Raw genomic sequence first — 20,479 nt, forward strand, 5'->3', positions numbered from 1 at the left:
CACTGCAGTCAGACAAGTGAACAGTGGTTTCCTGTCCTCCTACTGACCTAGTTTATACGCACGCACGCACACACACACACACACACACACACACACCGCTGTTATTCCCAGAGCACAGAAGGAAATATGTGCTAGACACATCAAGTGACACACAAACAAGCCATCAGAGTCAGTCTCCTGCCATCATCGCCCACAGCCAGACTCTGTGGCATATTCTTTATCAGTTTAATGCATCAAAGTGCTGCCAGTCACCAGGAAAACAAGAGCGAAAAAAACACGCTGGCATTAATCCTTTTGTCTGTGGAACAATGTGAAAGAGTAAATCAGACACTTCTCCTGATGAGAGATTATGAAACAGCTCTAATTGATAGTCAGATCTAAACCACTACTGCTGCCACTGACTGTGAAAATCAGGTCAGCGGGAGTATAGCAGTGCAGTCAAAGTGGCGAAGGTTGCGGATATCTCACCTGAGCATTTTCTTTTAACTTGAATCTTAATTTGCAATTTAAAAAAAGAGGCTGTGACGGCAGTCTCACCACAGAGACTGTCTGCAAGCTCCCAGCAGTGTACAGTGAGAGACTGGAACCATGTTTGCGGTTAGTGGCCTTGAAAACTCCAGACATTCCTCTTGAACCGCTTAGAGAGAGACTTGCCAGATTCTTGGCACTGCCTTTATTCATTTATGCTCCGGGGAACCAAACCTCCACAAATACACAGAATCAAATACAGAGGATTAAGGTTGCAGTGTGGTCCATTTCACACGCACACAGATTTATTAACTAAGCACCACAGGATCAACAGGTATTCAGAGATGGAAAGTCCTATATTCACAAATCATGATCCAATAATTTAATCAAGAGCCAGAATCAAGTCATTTACTGCCCCGCTTTCACTGAACTGTTACCAATGGACAAACTTTCAGCTGTACTTACTCAGACAGTCATTACACCCTGCTTATGCAGCAACTGCTAAACTCCAGATCCCAGTTACTATGTAACTCAAGCTTTCTCACTCATTAAAGTTTAAAAAGATTCCAGTTGTATGAAAGCGAAAACAAAGATTTGAACAGTACAAGCCCAAACCTCAGTCACGCTAGAGTTATGGTAAGATGGCAATGTAGCTAAGAAATATTGGTGTTTAGGCAGTGAGTACATTCAATTCTTTTATATTCGGCAACAAAATGCAAGTAGTCATGGCAACAGGTCACCTGGTGGGAAGCAAACTGTCACAGCCTTTTATGTTCCAAACACCAAAAAAGTCCAAGAAAAGGCCGTGGGTGGCAACGGGAGGTTTGTTTTAGAACGCACTTCTGACTCCATTGTTTAAAAATCATATGCCGTTTATTTCGTGGAAAATTATAAACAAAAATCAACAAAATAACTTTTTAAAACTTAAAATTAAACAAAAGTTAACTTAATTTGCTTTAACAACTTCAAAAGTGGTCAAAAAATCATTTTCTAACCCTCCCGTCTTCCCATCAGACATTTGGCAAACAAAAAAACATCTTTACCACACCCCTCCAGGGTGCTCTTAATCCCCTGATTAATGGGAGGGTCCATAAGCCAATAAACCAATCACTTTCTAATAAAATGAATTACAAATTTACATAACAAAACTAGGTCAGCATATTCTTACAACTTTAAAGAAAAAACAAAAATGAATACAAATTGCATTTTATAGACATTCAACAAAAATGGCCACAACACAAACTGTCTCCAAACAGTGGTGGTCCGACTCAAACTGACTGCAATCACTCTCAGATTGGTGAAGGTTTGCAAATAATTTCCTTCCAGTTTAATAAATGCAGACAATTTGGCAACATCTTGTTGTTTGTGCATCTCTTTGTAACAGGGGACTCGACTCCTCTGGTTGCCAACTGGTTTTATTCTGATCATATTCTTATTTAAAAGCAATGTTGCAGAGCACCTATGCCATTTTACAGTTAAATCGCCTTCCAACAATAATTATGTCACTAGTTTTGGAGGAATTTGTCAATTTCTGTTCGAGAGATTTAAGATTTTGGCTGTACTCTGAATGTAAGTAGTTAATTTGAATCTCTGTGCAGGTTTGCAACAGATCAAACAGATTTGCAATTTTCGCTGATTTACTACATTTAATTACCCTCCTATCACAAACACATCAGCTGTAATTGCCGAGGTGAATTCAATTGTCAACTGATAGCAGACTGACAGCAGACTGACTCCATGTTATTGCAGTTTTATCGCCATCTTGATGCACCAAAGTCCCCTTGAAGATCAATGTCTGTCTTAGAAGTCAAGGAGATCACAAGTTTATTGTAAATGGTTGCAGTAATTTTGGTCTCCACCCCCTGGTTCCTAATAAAGTCTAAATGTGCTATAAATGTTGCTTTTTAAAGTGCACAGCTTCAGTTTGAAGGCAGAAAAAGAGAACAAATTGATTTGATTTTTATAAATTCATATAAATACTTTCATTTCTTGTAGACCACTTTCACACACATGAACACCCCACCTCCATAGCTTTGTTTCTGAATGATGCCCACCTATTGACAGCCGTAACCTTTTCCCTGTTTTTTCCTCTTATGATCAGTTAAAGTTGTCAGCTTGATACGTGATAAGCTTCTCAATATTTTCCCCTTACTTTGCATCTCAAACAGTAGCCAACTCTAGTTGAGGGTGTTCGGACATGTTTTTTTCCCTTAAATAGATAAACTGTCAAAGTAATTTTCTCTAATTACTACAGTACTTTGTTTTGGGGGAGCTTTCTCCAGAAGAAGAAGATATGAGATTGAGATCTGACAGAGAAGAAGAAAATATTTAAACAGACATCCTTTGTTTATCATGAGTGATACTGTGCACGTTACATGTGCAATACGAGGCCCAGAGGCTGAAGATCAACGCAGCAACTGCCTGTTTTGCTCTAGTAAAGAAGCATTAGCACACCAAAAGCAAAATGACTCATTATGCTTTTATTTTTTTGATATTATTTGTATGTAATCTATCAATAATTATATTTGATTATATTTAGTGCTACATTTATTTTTACATTACTTTAACCCTGTAGCTGTTAAAGCTGGACAACATTTTAACTGCCAATTTATTGCTTATATTTCATATTATAAAATATCTGCCAATTTGTTCTTACAAAAATAATGGAGAAATGAACAGGAACTGTTTAGTAGAAGTCTGCAGCAGCTTAAAACGTCACAGTCACAATTTTCTTTTCCCAAAACAAGAACAAAATAAAAACCTAAACTGTGAAATGGATGTTTCCCTGTAGGTGGATATATATCAACCGCTCGTGCTCCCAGAGTAACCATAAGATTGTTCAGTCTTTATATGAGGTCCACTGAAAAATGCTTTGAGGCATTTTGGGAAAATGAGGGTTGGAAAAGTACTTAAATGACCTTGCAGGCGCTGCATGGCACTCTGATTTAGTGTGTGTGCAATTGTGTGTATATCTTGTGCCAGTGTGTGTGTGTGTGTGTGCACCCGGATAATCACAGTGATGATCAGCACTACTCTTTTTACCCTTTTTAGCAATAGGCAGCACACACCCTGGGTACTGTCGGTCATCACTATGATTATCTAGTCACACACACACGCATTCACAGACACACACTCGCTCTAAAAAAACAGTCAGAGAACAAATGGCTGGCACTTGTGTTTGAGGGTAAACAAGGCTGCCATTTATCCTGAGGTGGTCGAAAACAACGAGCAAATTAAAAGCGATTGTGATTTCATATGGCAGTGCCAGTCAGGAGGCCTCCAAGGAGAGCTGGAGACAGAGCTGCGATGCACGCTGGGTCGCGGGTATGTGGAGCCTTTCCTTTGGCCCCAGTCTGCCTGACAGCTCCGGTACTGTGCTCTTGCTGTTTGTCACTGGCTGTGCACAAGGTCAGTGCTCTGCACTGCAAGTAGCCATGACGGCTTTATGACAAACTGAGTCAACAATGTGAATTGTTGATTTGACACAAAACTTCTCCTGTCTCAGATATGCTCTCTCATAAAATTATATCCTGAGCATCCAAGCGTTCAGAACATGTTGTGTATTTGGAGCAAGCATGTGCGGTTTGTGTGCAAAAACAAATATCTCAGCTTTCATCGTAATGGGGCACACAGCTCCGACCTGGAGACCTAAAGATGTGCTGGCATAGTGATGCTCAGTCAGACTTGATGTGCTTTCCAGACACATATTCTCATTCCTTTCCATAGCTCTCCACCTCTCCCCACTCTTATTGCCATAGCAACTAAACCCACAAGGAGAGAGAGTGAGGGACAGCCGCACAAAAGATTAGCCATCAGCAAGAAATCAACCTACACATGTGGGCGCTCGCACTCAGTCTTGTTTTACATAGCAATACACTCGTGAACATATACCTGTCTGTGACACACACACACGCTTGCACGTGCACACACACACACAAAGCACAATAGTTACTGTAGATTTGCATCAATATTCATACAGTAACAACCCAGCAAATGTTTCCCTGGCTTATGCTTATTAGTAAGACAATGCCAGAGGCACAAAGGATGCTTTTGAAAAGCTTATTCTGAATTCAAGAAAACCATCTGCAGCTGTCAGCTTTTGTCTCTTTTCCATCAGATCCTGCATTTTGAGCAAGAGCTCTCCATATGGCTGTTAAGAGGGCATCTTATGAATACGCAAAATCCATTTGAGTGTTTGAGGGCGACCCGAGGCACAGTTCCACCTGTGCCAAATCCATCAGGTGGACAGTTTTCCTATAGGTTAACGAAACTGAATAATTAACATTAAGTAAAGCAATAGAGAATGTGCAAGTGTTGAGTGTACTGCCAAATATATATAATAATGTAAACTATTAGCGAGTGTAATTCGATTGTTACGGCAAAAGCAAATCTTTAAAGTCACACTCAGACACTCAAATGTTTCTAAATTTGGCATTTATAAAGCAACAGCTACAGTAGTCTTAGTTTGGCTGCTACAATGTGAATTTTGCACATAAATAAAAACTTATTCTAAAGATTTGGGGGGTTATTAAATACACATTAGGATGTTTTTACATTTTTTTAAATAGTTTTTCTCTTGAGTCCACCGATGTGGCTTTAATCCTTACGTATTGGCTGCAGGCTATGAACAGAAAGCTGTGTCTATAGTAACAATCAGTGGTGCCTGACTGACAATCAGTGTGTCGCTGGCTGATAAGAAGGAAACAGGTCAATTTTTGGTTTGCTGTCTTCTCCAGTCCAGTGTAGAAGGCAGGAACACGGGAAAAGCTTATTTAACAATGCAAACACTTTATGGAAGTATTTGCTTGTATCTTTTGCTTTTCTTAGCTGTGGATTCCCAGTAAAAACATACAAGTTTGTTTATTAGTTTGAAAAGAACTCTATTTTGCCCAGAATTCATTGGGATTTACAAATGCTTAAAGGGACAGTTCACCTCTAAATTATTTTTGCTTATATTTTCTACATTCTGTAGAATTATTCATGCATCCAGGTTGTTTTGATGGAAACTTGTTTTGACATAACTGTCTGCTGTCAGCTATATTGGAACTAAATCAAAGTGACAAATAATTATTTGGGAAAAAATCAGCAGCAATTCAGCACAAAAGATGCACCGACCCTGCTGTGAGCGCTTTCATATAGAAACTGCAAAGTGTGCAGCTAGCTAGCATCGCAACAGCAATCATCATATCTTGTCCCATTGTCCCTAACACAATCCTCTTTGCAGATGTGCTTCTTTGTGCAGAGTGACATGGCCCAGGTATGATTCAGTAGATGGATAATAGCTGCCATTAGAGTGCTCAAAACAATGTTTGTGCATTTTTTTATTGACTAAGCAGGTCAGCTTTTTAAACGTATAAAAACATAATTTCCATTATGCTGAACAGATGACAGACATCGCTACAACCAACACTTCTATAACTTGCTCAACTGACGCCAAAACGGGCAAAAGAAAACATTTAAATTAAATTTTAGTGTGAACTGTCCCTTTAAGATACCCCAGAGACTCTTGTGCAACTGATAAACCATGAACTCGCAGAACTATCCTCCAGTGAGGCGTGGAGACAAACATGATGGCAAATTTAGGTTAGAAGTGAAGCCTGATCCCAGGCTGCGAGGAACTACAGCTCCAACAGTAAATTTGATTAAACACAAGGTAAGAAAGATGCTCAGCTCCTGTGTCCTGCAGTCAAAGCTCAAGCAAGCTTCTTCAGCACAAAACCACATTGCTCTCCGTATCGTCACTACCCATTGTTTGCTTTGCCTTGTGCACTGTTTTGGAAAGTTTCTCACTGAGGCCTCTGTGAAGTATTCTCTGGAGAGAACTGCAGAACAGAGCAGCCAACATTAAAAAAAAAAATCTCTCCACTCTGACAGCCAGAGGGGACACGGCAGCAATCATTGCAGTCAACCTGTTGCTAAGACTTACAGCGAGCATGTTCCAATCTCGCCAAATGAAAAGATGCACAGAGTCAAAAGTTGAGACTTTTTTCACACCACTCAAGTCTTTATAGTGCGGCCTCCATGAAAGCAAGAGCTGAGTATTAGAAAAGCAACCCACCCCCCCAAAAGGAGGCAGGTATAAAAAGAGCCATATGGACTGAAAGTGGGGGTAGAATCACAGGGGGAAGTCGCTCCTCTCCCCCTCTGCACTGTTGGAGAATTCTTTCTAAACAAGGTATGGAATGCACTCCTGTGTTTCATAATTTGTTCCCTCATTCTTCTCCTCTGCACATTTACAAACAGAGTCCTAAGGAAGAGAAAAAAGGGAAGGAAAGACTGTGGGAGCCTTGCAAATATGTCAGGGCAAGGCAGTTTAGTAGAGCAAGAAGGAAATGACAATGAACTGTGAAAGAAAGGGACGTGGTAAAAATATATTATCCATATATAAATGTGTGATTGTTTTAAAGGAGAAAGGGCATAGATAATAAAATAATTAATAAAGAGCAGGAGTTGAAGGAGAGGAGAAGCAGGAGGAGAGAGAAAATGAGAATGCCCCAGGAGTGATCTTAAAGCTCCACTTGGTCTTCGTATTCCAAGCCTGCAGATCACGCAACATTCAGCCCAAATTCAGGCTGGCTGATTTCTTCATCCAGCTGGGGAACTTCGCTTTTGCAAGAGAGAAACAATATGGTGGAGATCGGCTGGGAAGGAGGCTGGGGGGTTTGGTGGGAGGGCAAGACGAGATGACGAGGTGGAGGGTGGGCTGGGGTGCAAAGTTTAAAAATATCTCAGTGCTGAACACAGAGCTGAGCCACGGCTCTAGCATACCTTCAATTTCAGCTATTTTTGTTGCTTTTTCCATAATGTCTGAAGTCTGCCTTATAAGCTGATGACAACTAAGTTTCTCTAGCTGAGACATAAAAAGACACACTGGACCCCCCCGCCCCCACATTTGCCAGCAGTGCTGCTTTCCGTCAAAAGCACCCTCAGCTTGTTATCAAAATGTATTCGCACATCGCGGGGTCCCAGGTTCGCTGCGGGGATCAACTTCTTGTCTGACGGCGACCAAACTGATGAAATGTGCAAGCGCGTGTCCTTGAGCAAAACACTGAACCCAACCACCTCGAGGTCTGCAGCACATCATGCACTCTGACTAATCTGTGAAGGGACAAAAATAAATGTTCGGTGATTTATTCTATTTTACGAGCTGCGTGTCGATGCCGAACATTGTGGAGCAGCTAAATTTTAATCGCTGCCTGTCGTGTGAGATTATTGTGAGTTTTTGCTTCTTGTTTTCTCGATGGCTTGAACGCACAGCAACTGTTTACTACGGCTGAATGCAGAACTGTGGCAGCGATACAGATGATGCAAGTTTGCCCCGAAGGCCTTTGATGCTAATTTAAACTTACGCATATATCAGTGTATGATTTGGGGTGTTTTTTTGTTTTTTTAATGGTTGTCTTTGGTTTCGTTCGCCCTGTCTTTGCCGTTCAACCATGTGTGTGAGCGTATGTGTCATTGCTGTGGGGGATTCTTGTCCTAACACACTGCACGCATGAGTCAACACCAGCCCCCAACACTCACAAATAGACACGCTCTCAGATGCAAAGGGAACACATATAGATGCATATGCAAGGATCATTAATAAAGAAGAGGAATACAAAGAGTTAAGTGACAGCAGCAGAAAGCCAAACATACTTATGGAGACACAGACAGATCCATACATGGAAACCGTTTTATTATTGCTGTTGTTGTTGCCCTACCCTGACTGGTGCTGTGTGACCTTTACCCTCTCACACACAGGTAAAGCTGCTTGTTGCCTCAGTTGTGGAACAAAGCAGGTGAGGAATATGTTGAAAAAGAAACCACTGAATTTAAAAAGTGCTCTTTCCCATATGGTCTGCCTATTACAGTATCTGCCTTTAAGTGTGATCTTATCCATCCTCCATCCTTATCTTTGTTTTGTGTACTGTCTGACAGCCTGCACGTATGTGCGCTAGATTTACTTGAGGGTGCATCCCAAATAGCATTGGATGTGTGGGAGGCTGTGCCACAGAGAAGATAAGACGTGTTAGCTCAAATTGAGTGGGTGTAATTCCTAACATTATCAGTGTGTGTGGGTGTGTGAGGAGAACATTGATGGTTTCATCATCAGTAGTCTTTACAGCATGTGAATTCCTTCCTCTCATTGCAAGATTTGAAAGTTTGCTCAAAAAGGCGTGAACAGGCGTTCGCTGTCAGCGCTTGTCCACTTGTCCACTCCACCTCTCCTTTACATATTACAAAATATTTCCCCAAACTCAAACTCTCTGTTCAGATAAATCATTTGATAAATCATTAGGTTACCTGCTTTTATGCCGTCTGGGCTGTGAATTCAGCTCACCGTGGACAATATAAGACAAAGCATACCATCTGTTTTCAAATGGTTTGTCAACAGTCTTTGCTGGGAAGCAGGCCCCACTAATGGCCCTCTGGAAGCCAATCTGCTAATGCGCTGTGCAGACTGCCGCTGGTATCAGAGCTAAAATGATACATGCCTTTCTCTTTCATTAAACCCATCTCCCCACCTGTCCATCTTCCTGCCCTCTCCATCTCGATGAGTAGTGCCGAGATCAATAATCCCAGCTCTTCTGTCAGACATTTCCTCCGACTCTTCCTACCTTCTAGCGCTCGTCGGTATTGTGATAAACACAAATCCACACACAGTGCAAATAACACCCATTCACACATTCTTAACTTAATAAGGACTCTGCTACACTCGTGTCACTGGATATTGATTAAGATGTGAAAAAAGTGCGGCAGGGTAGCCAGCATGATGCCACATTGATTCAGCTGCAGTCTCTTTCTGCATATAAGCAAACGGGTCAGAAGCAGAATTAAAGACTGTCCCGTGTGACTCATTCGGTCTGTGAGCAGCTGGACTTATTTTAGCTTACCCATTGAAAAGTGTGAGTATGCTGGTCTAAGCGATAAGCATCCACTAGGAACACATATGGTGTGACATAATAGCATAGTGCATGTGATCACCCGCCCTGCAAGTCAGTGCCATTACGCCTAAGTAGGGGGATGAATCACACCGCACATGATCGTTTCCTCTTAAGTCAGTCATCAGGCTTTTTTTTTTTATTTGGAATCAATGAATGATGGAAATGCATCGTAAACAGTTGAGTCCAAGACAATAGAGCAAAGACGGCCTGTCATGGTTTTAAAAAATGACAATAAAGAGGAAATTCTTTTGTTGCTATTGATATCAGAGTTAGGGATGTGGGAGCTAATAGTAAGCTGCTGATTATCTCAGCTAAGACAGTGCAGGCACCACTTTGGGCCTTTTTTGAAAATATGTATGCTTTAGACAAATAGATGGTAATTGGTACAGTTACGTGCCTCACGTGAAACAACAAGGTCTTGGGAGAAGAACGGAAAAAAGTCTGCATTAGTCAGTATTTGTCCTGTAGACGCCACAGTGAAAACAACGGGAAAGACTCAGCAAATTAGTTGGAAGTTTGAAGTCAGATATGTGATATCTCACAAAAGTATGAGATACAATTATAAAGAAAGGAAAGAATTGAATAATATCAGGGGTTTTTTTTTAGAGAAACAGTTTTTTAATAATATAAAAGTCTACAACTGACCCCTGACCCCCATGTTTTAATCAGAGAAACTGCTGTGCAGATTAATGGAGAGAGCAGTGCAGTATGTGAGCACCAAAGCCAGCCGCTGTGCTTTCTTCTATGAGGAGGTTTTATGGAGCACACATGGCTTTTACACACAGGATAGAGTGCTCATATTTCTCTTGTTCAGCTTGCAAAATAAAAATTTAAAATCTCAGCTTTTCATACTGGACCAAAGTACCCCCACCCCCCTCCCCCGCCATCCCTGCCAATACACAAAACATATTTAAGGAAATCCTGACAGTTGGACAGTATTGAGAGTTCTTTTAATAGCCTGAAATGTTTCATTCCTCCACATGTTTATATATTTTGATCTAAGTGTGTGTGTATTTGCTATGATAACATGGTAGAGATGCAGAAGGGAGCTGCAGGCGATGGAAAAGGAGAATATCTATTACATAAGAGATTAAACTGAAGGAATCTAAGGTATGCATTCAACAATGCTTGCCAGCAATATGAAAATCTACTTTATGAAAAGCCCCCCCTGCTAAGTACTGAACTTCAAAGGGTACGTCCACTGTTTACAACTTTGATGTACGCTTGTAAAAGGGAACAAACGCACAGCGTGCCACCGCAGCATAAAATCGTACACTGCTATTAGACACCACTGTTGTTTTAACTTTGCCTTGGGGCCACAGGGGCAGAGGTCATGCATGTGTACAAGATGGCAAAATGAACAGAGGAAAGACCAAAGGAGGTGGGAACATTAAGTCGATTTTTTTTCCTAAGCTCAAGGTTACACCGAGTCCTGAGTTTTGTATAAACTACAAACATCACAGCTGCCTATGGACGACTGTGCTGCTCATCTGACTTTGTTGTTATTACACATCATGCCACCTGCTGCTTTAACTCAACACTGCTCTGATGGGCCGCTGCTATTTATGCTGCACGTCATTACCGCAAACGCCGGTGTCGGAGGGGAAGACAATGACGGGGGTGCTGCTGGTTGTCGTTTTCTTCCGCTCCCCACTGTTTTGGGTGGAGGAATGTTTCGGCGTAGCACAGCCACCCCGACCCCCGACCCCCCGCGTGATTCATTCATCCACGTGCCGCACATAACTGAGTGACGTGAACTCGTCGTGATGAGGACAGTCACCTTCCAAATCACATGCAGGCTCTTTCCCTCTTCTCTATCCTTACTGGAAGAATGCATGATCCATGTCCTCCTTCCGGTTCCTCACTGTGCTCTGCAGAACTTTTTCACTTGCTCTGAAGTGTGTGTGTGTGCGTGCATGCACGTGTGTGTGTGTACATCTGTTGCTTTAGCTGGAGGTGCAGGGATCAGGGCAGGGGGCTAAGGCTTACATTTAAACTGTTCACATATGCTCGCAGAACAGAGAGAAGAGATAAGAGAGTCATGGGTGGACTCAGATAATGTATTGGAGCAGGAGATGAGGAGCAGGGGGATGATCAAGAGAAACTGCACACACACACACACACTCACACACACGCAAACGTGCACATACACAACAAACAGGATCACAAAAGCCGTTTTTAAAGCACAATTCCAACCTCAAAGCCGGGAAAATCAGATAATCGGATATTAAAGATCAAATTTCTTTAGGCGTTCTGTGTGTGTGTGCGTTTGTGTGTGACACTGACCTCTGACTCGTGCATAGCAGCAGCCACACTTGGCCAGGACTTTACGGAACAAGTGTTGGCAGCCACAGCCTCTGTGGTGGCGATGGTGATGGTGGCCCCCTTTCATGCTGTTGAACCATGAGCTGAGGTGGGCATGGCCCGGGCACTCTTTCTCTCTCTCTCTATCTTTCTCTCCCTATTTCTGGCTCTCCTTTCCTCCTCGTTTCTCCGTCTGTCTTCGTCACCCTCACACAAGTAGAGGTTTACTCCTCAAAAAGTGTAAATCCCCCAAAAAGGTGTCAGTTGATCCTCCTCTTCAGCTGACTGCACGCAGACTTAAAACCCATATCCAAGAAACCAAGTGTAAGAGTCCCCAAAAGCAATAAGCCAAGAAGAAATCCGCACTCACAGGGCTTTGCAGCTGATGATAAACAGTGAGAGAAACATTCCAGCAAGCTTATCGTTACACTGAACGTGCTCCTTCTGTCTCTGTCTCTTGTTTTTTCCCACTGCTTTCTTTTTGGTGCTGAGCTCTCGCCTCTGTGAACTGCCTGGTCAAATGACACACTGGGAGACTGCTTCAGAGAGAGAGGGGGGAGAGAGAGAGAGCGATTGCAAGGGAAAGGGAACGAGAGAGAGTAAGGGGAGGGGTGAGAAGGGTGGAGTCTGTAGCTCTAGTTGCTGGCTATTCCAGGATAGCTTTCCCACTCCCATAGTTTTCTCTCTTCCCTCCTCTCAGCTGTTTTTTTCCTCTGCTCTTTCTGTTTCCTCTCTCGTCTGCTGCCCCCCATCTTGTCTGTTATCCTCTTTTCTACATGGTTGAGTCTCATTTTAGCATAAGTAATGCTTAAAGGGGCTCTCACATAGCCAACTCCGAGATCAGATGAAATGACACGCTCTCTTGTGTCTGCTCAGAGCTGGCTGTTGAAATAGTAACACCCAGGTCTGCAGTGTGCACGGTGCTATTTACAGCAGAATGGCCATGTTATGCTGAAGGTGTCGTGCATTGTCCGGCCTGTATCTGACTCTTTCTGACAGTTTAGGAATGTTTCTTTGTGGGCTTGTGGCTTCGAGTGGGCTTTTCTGGCTGGGACAGCTCCAATATTGACTTCTGCGCTCATTTATGATCACAGAGCTCGCAAAGTGTGTTTCCACGGAGGGAACAGGCGGTCTCATATTTCACAGTGTTGGCATTCTTGGTGTGTGTGTACCATCAATCATTTGGGCTGATAATTTCCTGTTCTGAAGTACACAGTGGGACAGTCTAACCAAAGGAGCTCAGGGAATAAAGCAGTTTTGTATCAGTGACAAAGTTGTACTATACCGCATGCCCCCGTAAGAGAATTGGGCTTTGCACTGTAATATAGTTACACCATGTTATCACCATATAGTGTAACTTCATCTTGTGATACACACCCACCTCAAATATCTAATCAGCCAATCAAATGGCAGCAGCTCAGTGTATTTAGGCATGTAGACGTGATCAAGATAACATCCCGAGGTTCAAACTTAGCATCAGAAATACTTAGACAGCCTGGTCTGAGTATTTCTGCTGGGATGTTTGTTTAAAACCATCTCGAGTGTTTAAAGAGAATCGCCCAAAAAAGAAAGAATACGCAGTGAGCAGCAGCTCTCTGGGTCATAATGCTGTTTTGAAGCCAGAGGTTAGAGGAGAACGGCCAGACTGCTTCAAGCTAATAGAAAGGCAACAGTAAATACAGAAGAGCAGCAGAGGACCACACAGAGGGCCAGTCCTGACAGCCAAGAGCACAAAACTGAGGCTACAATTCACACTGGCTTGCCAAAATTGCACAACAGGAGATTGGAAAACTGGTATCTGGCCTCAAATTTTCCTGCAACATTCAGATGGTAGGAGACAAAATCTGGCATGCACAACATGAAAGCATTGCTCTGGATACTGCTTTGTATCAATGGTTCAGGCTGCTGCGAGTGGTGTTATGCTGTGGGGGTGGGGTTTTTGTCATACTTTGTTCCCCTGAGTACCAACTGAGCATTATTTAGAAGCCACAGCCTACATGAATATTGCTGATGATCATGACCATGACCATGGCTGCATCTAGCAGGATAGCGTGTCACAAAGCTCAGATCATCTCAAACTGGTTTCTGGATGGATACAGTGTTTTACATTATGTGCAACTGACAAATCAGAAGAATGCTAACATGTTTTCAGCACCTTTTTGAATCTATGGTATGAAGAATTAAGGCAATTTTGAAGAAAAAAAGTGAGTCCAATAGTACGAGACCTACAACTTAGACCTAATAAAGTGGCAAATGAGTATATTTAGACATAATCACCAAAGCGATCAACTAGGATAATAAAATATTAGGGATGCACCGATACCGATACTGGTACCCGATACTGGTATCGGGTATACACACATATGAGTACACACACATTTTACAGTTTCGTCCCCGATACTGGTATCGGGTATCGGGTAAAAGTTAACCGATACCATGAACCGATACCAACTTATTTCATTAATCAGAGAGTGGCTTGTCATTTCTGTTGCAGTTTTTAAGATTGGCCACTAGGGGGCCAATTATTATTTTATTTATTATTTATTTTATATTTTTTTATATTTTATTATTTATTTAATAATAATTATTTTGTTTGTTTGTTTACAATATGGACACTCTGCAATAATTTAAACATTTATTTTATTCGCAAACCTAATTTGTATTTATTTTATTCCAAACAGAAGTGTTTATTTATTATTCTGAAAGCTCGAGACAGTGCCAATAGTTCAGTGATATTTTGTTAAATTACAATGTGGAGACTCTGCAATAATTTAACAGAAGTGCTTATTTTTCACTTGAAATTTTTTTGTGGTCATTTTTATTAAGATTTTATTTTTTATCGGCAGGGAATATAATAAAACCTGTCTTCCAATTAATTGTATTTGTGTGTGTGTGTGTGTGTGTGTGTGTGTGTGTGTGTGTGTGTGTGTGTGTGTGTGTGGTAGAAGTATTGTTTTTTGTACTCTGTATCGGCAAGTACTCAGATTCAAGTATCGGTATCGTATCGGTTTGAAAAAATTGGTATCGTTGCATCCCTATAAAATATGCTCATTAAAGTACACAGATCAAACGAATACACCGACACATGCATTTACAAAACCTTTTTAGTTTAACTCAGAGGTGCTTTTACCCAAAAATCTTCAGCAGCAGCTGCAATCTTTGACCAACATCTTTTTGCGAGCAAATGTGTCTTTGGGTAAATGTGTCTGTGACTAAATCGCATCGAGCACGGAGCACATCTGGGCATTTGTGTGTAGCATTAGCTGTGAGTGTGCATATTCAAAAGAGGAACACTGTAGAATTGTTTCCCTTTCTTTCTAAGTCAATCTGATCAACCTGAAAGCTACACAGGGCAATTCTTAACAAAGCGCTGTACGCAAAGCATGCAATATTTAGATGTGTACTTTACATCAAAGCACATTAAAGTCAATTAACATCTGGATTGTGGCTCATTCTCCATGCATGTGAAAGCAGAGGCTGTAAGTAAAGCAAATGCATCCAACTCAGGAAAGAAAATAAAACTTGTTTCAAGACGTGCCGCATATCTTGAGGCACAATTACTATTTGATCAACAAACAGCCTTTCTCAGGCCTGAAGCTGCCCATCTCAGTTTTCCTGGGCACATCCTTTCACAGGCTGCAGTCCAACTGTGTGGAAATCACCACCTGATTACTGCAACAAAGACAGGCAGCATCACAGCACCCACTCAGGTTCCTCTACGGGGCATCAATGGAAACAAGAGAAGGCTGAGTATCAGCTGGTACTGAACCACCGTGCAGGCACACACAAGCGCACGCATCGCTGAGGTGCACCGTCAGCCACTTCAGCAGCTGGCAGAACTGTGTCTCCATCATCTTTCTCTCCAGTGGCAGGGTGGTGGCACACTCCTGTCAGGATGTTTCTGTCAGAGTAAACAGAGAAGCCTGCTGCCTCACCCATTAGCCATACAAACAGTCCTACAAACCAGTGCATTGACTATGCAGCATTTCAGCACTCTGTGCATGAAGAGGGATCTAAAGCAGATAGAAAATACAATTCTGGACTGGAGACAGACTTATGCATTATCAATTCCCAGGCTCAGGCAGCACAGTGGTTCACCACATATCTGTAAAGATACAGACAGGTCACAGCTTTCCTGTCTCTCTCCCCATCACAGCCTCCATCCCTCTCTCGGTTTCTTTGCTTATAATGGATGTTTTAAGCAGCTGTGATTGAAAGGGCAATTCACCAGAGGATTCTTGAAAGGCACTGCTGAACGTCTCCGTTTGTCTGATGCTGATACGGCTGCCAAACGCCGTGCGAGCGAAGGAGCACAACTCGAAATGGGTTGAGAAACAGTTGATTTGACAGCAGAACTGACGGCTTAAGAGAAACAAGATAAAACAGAGAAAAGAAAGACGACAGCAAACTGTGTTACAAACTGAACAAATACTGCGTGCGCTACCAATTAACAAAAAAACAGCTATAGAGCAAAGAAGAAACGCACCGCTCTGGAGACACATTCAAAATTAATGAATATGAGAGAATCTTTTAATATGCTCTTAAGCTAGAAGCTGCCAGATTATGATCCTACAAGTCCCACAGCGGGGGGGGAGGGGGGTGCTTTTGTACTTGTTGCGTAAGGTTGATTGCAGGCGTTCTTTTCAAAGCACGACAAATAGGAAAAAATGTTTTCATTTACAGTATTAGAACAAATCTTTGGACTATTATTAGACGCTCAATGACCAGATCTGACATGTACTTGACATACTGAGTGCTGTGTTTCGTTTTGGTCTTTTACTAACATCTATTTCTGTGCATCAGCCCTGACATTTAACACTGGCAGTGTCCTTCGTGCAATAATGGAGTGTAATAAATGAGTACTAAAACTGGACCAGCAGACAATGCACAAAGCTTTGAACGTTAGCAGAAATATGGAAAAAATGTTCCTCCCTCGGCTTGAAGGGAGTAGAGGGGGGATGTGAGGTGAGGCATGCATTAACACACATTCATCTCTCTCCTTTTATCTCTCCTCTCTGCTCACTCACTTCTTTCTCCTACTCCCCACACACAGACACACAAACACACACAGCAGACTCCTCTGCACACGTATGCTTGTTCAGATTCAGAGACCTGTAAGAATGAATGAAATCTATACATTTACATTCACGCTGGACTGGACTCGTTTGCAGATAAGCACGCTAGCGAATAGATGGGTATGACGTTTTTATGTAGAGCCAAGCAGGGATGAGAGTATTATGTTTCCACTGAAAGAGAGAGTGAGCCGCATTTCAGAGTGTGTGTTCAAAGTGGAATATCAAGTGTGATTTATGAATGTGTTGTAAATCAGCTCATACACAACATTTCCTGCTCGTTTCATGTGCCACTCTTGGGATGCATATGTTGCAGACACTGTACGCCCTGCTGAGGTAAAAACATTCATCATGTGTGGCAATAAAATACAGAAATAACAGCAAAATACAGAAAATTCGCGTGATATAAACATGCATGCTAATAGATACAGCAAGATATGCAGTTGCTTATTCACAGTGTGTCCCCCAACCCCCCACTGACATTAGTCTTTCTTCACCCCATCACTCTGCTAAAATCCTGCCAAAATGTGCTCACTGCATTTCACTTTTATGCCACTTTTTCCTTCCCCTTTTCTCCTTTACTTCCTCTCTATTTTTTCCTCCCTATTCCTAAGCTGAGTGCCAATTAAGGGAAACTGGCATTTTGGACTACGAGGACTAAGCCACTATGAGGGGGAGGTTTGGGGCTGTTTTGGCTGATGTCATGGAGCAGAAGTTGTGAAGTAACTCATCTGCCCTGCAGAGAGATGCTGTTTTTGGCCAATTAGACTAAACTCCACGCTGCTAGCATACACCAGGGAGGCAGACGGGTGTGCCTCTCTCTGTCTGTACATGCATGTGTGTGTGTGTGTGTGCACTTCACCACTAGTACCACTCAGTACCTCCCATTGTCGTACCTCATTGAGCAGAGCTGCTCTCAGGCAGCAGTTCTGCACTAGGCTGCACAGACGGGAGGTCCATGTCTCACGATATTCACACACATACAGAAAAAGATCTGCCTTTACACAAACATATACTCCCTTTCCCATCCAGCTCTTATTTTTCCAGAAATCTATCCAGTTTTCAGCTGGAGTTTTCCAGCTTCACCTGACCCACAGCATCGCTCTCTGCCTTTATCTCCTTGGAGCTGAAGTGTAAACCTTGCTACCACTGAGACTGCTGGTGACTGAGTTTGGGGCTTAAGTATGATCTAAAACGCCCCCCAAAGGATAAAAAGTTAATTAAACAAATGCAAACCCAAGGGATTATCTGCTGGGAAAAAACATCAAAAGGTGCCCCTGCTACAGTATGAGTTGAATGAAATACTTCTATATCCTAATATTAAAATATAAATTTTTAAATATATCCACCTTATGCACTTATTCAGTTCGGGGTCACTTAAAAATCACCAAAATACTGTTGAAAAAAAAACTTACTGTATGTCACTGCTGTGTTCACATTTTTTTCCACTGCCCCCAAGTGGCCAAAACATATTTAGTTCAGCAACAGCGAGCTTAGTGAGCTGATGGATGTTGTGAATTCAAGAAATAGACGTCTCCATAATATACCTGTCAGTCACCACTATTTCACAGGAAGACAGTTCAGGTAACGTCATCCCTACAAGAACTGAAACAAATACCAGAGGATCAGGTGCAAAAACAAATCACGGTAACGTTTAATCATTACATAGAATTTATAGTATTTCTGATACAGTGTATAACAAAAGCTATTCTAGATTGCACATGAAGGTTGTATACATAAGATGTATAACTAATTTTGTTGGTGATATCTTTAGTTTGTCAATTAAACTTATTTTTATTCTATTAATGAGAGATACATTGAAATTATACTACAGTATTTATGCATCTCTTCTGGGCAAAACTCTGGACTTGTTATAAATAAACAGGAATAATTATGTCATTGACTTATGTGAAGTAATGCTAATCTCTCCGATCTCTGGGCTCTATACAATATGATGCAGCTTCAGGTTGATCTCTGCCCATTTAAGGTCATTCGCACACAGTTCAGTTCCAAGGTCCTTGGGGATCAGCACTCCTTGAATGGCACACTCTCCCAGCCTCTCTCAAAACCAGATATGGACAAAACCATGGATTTCCCGCACATTTCTCCTCATAATAACTTATGGAAAAATATGAATGGTTTAATTTGAGAAGCAGCGAGGTGCACTGTGCTAAACTAAGATGACTAAAAAAAGAATTTCTCTCCATTCTTTTGTTTTGGTTTCTGGTTTTACACATTAGGGATTCTTATGTGTTTCATGGTTTTACTTTTTCAGTAGATGTAGTAGTAGAAAATCTTGCTCTTCCTCAAAACTGATGACCAGAGAAGTAACGCGTTACTGTAATCAGATTACTTTTTCCAAGTAACGAGTAAAGTAAGGGATTACTATTGCAAAAACGGTAATTAGATTACCGTTACTTTCCCGTAGGAACGCTGCGTTACTGCGTTACTAAAACCGTGATTTTCTTGCGAGAATGTCTCATGACAGTGACGTAAGCGAGTGCGACGTTGGTGACAACAGCTGTGTGCAGATCAACAATGGATAATATATCGAGTGCGGAGAGAGTATGAGCGTGCAGCGTTTAAAGCGTGGAAGTACTGACCTTACTTTGAGTTTGATTCCGTAAAAAGTGTCAAAAACATTAGTGTCCGTTGTGCGTGGGAAGAAAACTTCTTTTTACAGCGAAAAAAACCCCTAAACTTCCAAGCAAGCACCGAGTAGCACCGACATAATGGGAAACTCACAGAGAAACTCGCGGATTCTTCCACTGACCGCTGCACAACTGCACCAGGGTAATCCTCCGCCTACCCCACTCCTGCTTTACAGGTGAAAATAGAGCAACAGGACCGCTAGTCTTTGACTTTATTTATTTTCTGCTGTGTTTTACTTGCATCTGAAAGAGTGAGTGTAAACACAGATATATATTTTTTAAGATTATATAGATTATATATAGATTAAAACTAACAAAACAAGTTTTAAAAAGAGACTTTTCCATTTGATTACATTTTGTATGATGGATTATGTAGAAAAAGTAGAATTGGGCTGAAAGATCTATCGCTTTATCACCTATTCAGGTTGTAAATCATGTTTTTAAAAAGTAACTAAGTAACTAAGTAATTAATTACTTTTGAAAATAAGTAATCAGTAAAGTAACGGGATTACTTTTTTGGGGAAGTAATCAGTAATTAATTACTGATTACTTTTTTCAAGTAACTTGACCAACACTGCTGATGACACATATGATGACACACAAAGTGTGTTGTGTACACGTGAGCTTTTCTCGTAGACATTTATAGGTCAAATGTAGCACTTTGTTTTACTGGTGCAGTGAAGATTTGATCTTACCTCAAAAAAGGACAAAACTATAAAAGCCAGAGTGCATGGACACACTCACAGCTCTCCATCAGAAATCAGTGTTTTAAATAAAGGAAATCTTTGTATTATTTGGCAAAAGTAAAGATGTGAATTATACATCTGTGAAAGGAAAATCTGATTATAGTTAATCAGCCAAGTTGCACTTTGAATCATTAACATCACGACTGCTTTACATGGTTTGATCTTTGAGTGTGAAATAAAAAGCAATCGTCCCTTCTGTTTCAGAGTTATGGTGCTAAATAAAGGGAAAAAAGTATTTTTAACAGAATGCTTTGATATCACAGTAAAGCTGACTTTATAGAAGCCCCCTTTTCATCAGACGGACAGATGTA

General features: G+C 41.5%; 1 protein-coding gene across 7 annotated transcripts in view; it reads right to left on the reverse strand.

The window, feature by feature from the left end:
- Nucleotides 1–20,479, reverse strand: part of arhgef25a (Rho guanine nucleotide exchange factor (GEF) 25a) — a 46,575-nt gene that overhangs the window by 22,388 nt on the left and 3,708 nt on the right. Inside the window, exon 1 of one of the 7 annotated variants that reach the window (XM_085145753.1) lies at nt 11,682–14,199. The exons of 5 other annotated variants lie outside the window; for them this stretch is intronic. In XM_085145753.1, the coding sequence (XP_085001879.1) occupies nt 11,682–11,787 (106 nt within the window). In that variant the 5' untranslated portion in view covers nt 11,788–14,199. Of the gene's footprint in view, nt 1–11,681; nt 14,204–20,479 lie in introns of those variants that run through there. One more of the 7 variants, XM_085145752.1, reaches the window with a different exon arrangement.

This window comes from Neolamprologus multifasciatus, chromosome 20 (assembly GCF_963576455.1).
Source record: "Neolamprologus multifasciatus chromosome 20, fNeoMul1.2, whole genome shotgun sequence".
In the NCBI taxonomy this organism is placed as follows: Eukaryota; Metazoa; Chordata; class Actinopteri; order Cichliformes; family Cichlidae; genus Neolamprologus; species Neolamprologus multifasciatus.